The sequence below is a fragment of the Carassius carassius genome, chromosome 17 (assembly GCF_963082965.1).
Source record: "Carassius carassius chromosome 17, fCarCar2.1, whole genome shotgun sequence".
Taxonomy (NCBI): Eukaryota; Metazoa; Chordata; class Actinopteri; order Cypriniformes; family Cyprinidae; genus Carassius; species Carassius carassius.
The window spans coordinates 25,570,146-25,573,057 of record NC_081771.1 but is presented as its reverse complement, the minus strand read 5'-3'; the positions used below and the strand labels follow the sequence as shown (position 1 = coordinate 25,573,057).

Here is a 2,912-nt window from a genome sequence, read left to right as displayed (position 1 = left end):
TATATAACTAATACTATATATATATATATATATATATATATATATATATATATATATATATATATATATGATTTGATCAAATAAGGAGATTTAAACCAACTTCTATGTAGTATTCAAATAACCAGTGCCGAGTCATCATAAATAAACATTTTACGCAGCAAAACTCAATAGAGCTGGAAACATTGCACACAGTATAAACACTAACAGCCATCATCTCGTGCTTTTGTTTATTGAAAATAAAATACAATCTGACAAGAACAATATACATTCTATGTCTGACATTAAGTAAGAGAAATAAAATAAAATAAAATAAATCTCAAATCTAATCTAAAGATGTCTAATCTGAATTGAAAATCTATGTTAACAATATGCTAAATCTTTATACTGTAAGTACAAAGGCTTGAATAGGATTATAAGCTGTTGTAAATTTGTTATAAAATAATAATAAATCAAAGGAATGGCGACAAGCACACTCTTTTTTCTGGAGTTTGAAAAAGCGTTTATTATCTATTTCGTGTCATTATCACGCTGTCACTTGATACACAGTAGCCAATAGGAGAAGAGTGGGGGCGGACTTAGTGCTGAATTCTGCGGATTGATTGGATCTGATTGCTGTGGGCCTGGGTGCCATACTCATAGTATTTCCTGTATTCTCCCTGACGTCTGTCTCTCTCAAAGATATACTGGTATCCACGGTACCCTGGAAACTGGTAGCCCACCCAGCTGCAGTAAATGCAAGAACAACATATTATTATTATTGAAATAAATCTCTCTGCAGAGAGAAGTAATACATATATAACTTATAGGCCTACAGAAGAAATGAAAGATGACTTACGCTCCAGAGTTGACTTTCATTGAAGGAACCTCCTTACTGCACCAGCCCATGCCTTGAAGAGAGGGGTAGTCATCGCACATCTCAAACTTGCGTCCCATCATGTCCTCACATTCATACAGGGTAATTTTACTGTCACTGTGGTTCTGGTGATGAAAGAGGAAAAAAATTAGGACCAGAAAGTATGTTTCGAAAGGTTTACATGTCAGATGCAAGATGTCATTTTAATAAAGGTTCAAATTATCTGTACATTTCATTGGAGCAGGTAGACTGTAGACCCATTATTTCTTTATCACACGTTGCCATTTTCAGTATATCGCAATACTGATTTTGTGATATTTTACAAACAAATCTGATTTATTCTTAAAACAAAAGGTACATAAATGACACTTAAATGTATTAAATGCAAAACTCACAGCACACTTGATGGGTCTGAAGGAAAGCAGGTGCTCAGTGCGGTAGCTGCTGTTTCCGCTCCAGGCCTGATAGCAGGGATAATCTCCCTTCTCCAGGATGAACTGCTGACCCTGATACTCTGGGTACTCATAAGCCACCCAGCTGCAAAAATGATTCATATTATTTCCCAGAAAACATATTTACAAATATATACATAAAAATCGAGCTTTATATATATGTACATATATATTAGAGAGAGACAGAGCAAACCTCTATTTGTAAAAAAAAAAAAAAAAAAAAAAAAAAAAAGTGCACAAATGTAAGTTTGAAAATTAGCTTTCACATACACACACACACACACACTTACGGGCCGTTGTCCACCTTGATAGAGCGAATCTTTTGGAAATCCCTGTCCAGAATGTTTGGGCACTCCAGCAAGAACTCACAGCGCTTGCCCTGGAAGTTTTCCTCTTCCCACACTGTGATCCTCCACTGCCCCTGCTGCTCCATCTGCTCTCGCTGATTCATGATGGCCACCTGTCTGCACTCTCCAGCTACTGGCAACATTAAGGGATAAGGTTAACAATACAACAACACCTGCCCTGACCTGACAGATCACAATCATTACTATTCAACATTCAGGCCTAACCTATGACCTCAGCGCTTTACTTTTAGCGTCAAGTTATCAAAAGAAAGATTACTGACAATGCAAGAGGGACCTTGTTTTAGTTCAGGTAAGAGTAAAAGCATTTTGTACAATTAAGTCCTTTCAATTTAGCTGCGACAAGAGAAAGGGTCCCTTTCAGACACAGTCCTTTCTTTGCACTAAAACAACCAGAGAAAATCAATAGTTTAAGTTTGTCGTCATAGGTAATAGGGCCCCATGAATCCAGCAATGGCTGAAATTCCTCAATTACAACATTGTTTTGAAAATTAATTTAGTAACCACCACAAATGGGTGACTTTTCAGTCCATGGAAAGATTCACAAAAGGCCTCTATCTCACGTCATTCATGACGATCCATGATGATTGTGTCCGTTCAACACAAATGAGAATCAGTTTATCCATTTTCACAGTTAAATCCACTTTCTTGAAGTTTATGATGTTGATTTTGGCAGCATGACGGCGACCCATACTCACATGCAGTTTGTGGGAGAGATTTGGCGTAATTAGCGTTGGGGGTCGGTCCAATATGGGGTGTTTATATAGCTGCTGTCACTGCAGTTACTGCAGAATGTGCAGAGGGACTGCTAGCTCAGCAACATGTGTCAAAAGAGAGCTTAAGTCCTGTCATTGTGCAAAAGGGGCTTCAGTTTTCTGACTCATCAGAAAAAACAAGGCCCAGCCATACAGTTTAACACAGACACATTTACACACTCTAAATACCCTTGCAATGTCCACTGACTGCAGATTCATGGGGTCTGCTCAAGAAATAGTAAAACAATGGCAGAAAATTATTTGAATCACTGATTTTGCAGTTCGTAGGGAAGCTTGCTGATTATTTTGCTTCTTGTCAGTTGATGTTGCACACCAGGAGAAGAAATAATAATCTGCTGTTAAAGATATCAAAAAACCAATCATCAATCTCAGCTAAAAGGTTTTTTCAGCAACTCTCAGTGTCATGAAAATGGTAATCTTGTATTAATCCTGTTGTTGTTGTTGTTTTTTACAGTGGACCAGCCAT

At 37.4% G+C, this 2,912-nt stretch overlaps 1 protein-coding gene across 3 annotated transcripts; it reads right to left on the bottom strand.

Moving 5' to 3' along the window:
- Nucleotides 1–475: 475 nt before the first annotated feature.
- Nucleotides 476–2,482, bottom strand: cryba2a (crystallin, beta A2a). Of its 3 annotated transcripts, none has more exons than XM_059570232.1 (5): nucleotides 2,369–2,482; nucleotides 1,596–1,782; nucleotides 1,249–1,390; nucleotides 836–978; nucleotides 476–723 (listed from the first exon to the last, which is right to left on the bottom strand). In XM_059570232.1, exons 2-5 carry the CDS (start codon nucleotides 1,754–1,756, stop codon nucleotides 576–578), a joined length of 594 nt encoding a protein of 197 aa, XP_059426215.1. In that variant the 5' UTR covers nucleotides 1,757–1,782; nucleotides 2,369–2,482; the 3' UTR covers nucleotides 476–575. The 3 variants fall into 3 exon arrangements, with proteins under 3 accessions (XP_059426215.1, XP_059426214.1, XP_059426213.1); XM_059570231.1 differs by having other exon boundaries at nucleotides 1,596–1,785; nucleotides 2,369–2,480; XM_059570230.1 differs by having other exon boundaries at nucleotides 2,359–2,476.
- Nucleotides 2,483–2,912: the final 430 nt, after the last annotated feature.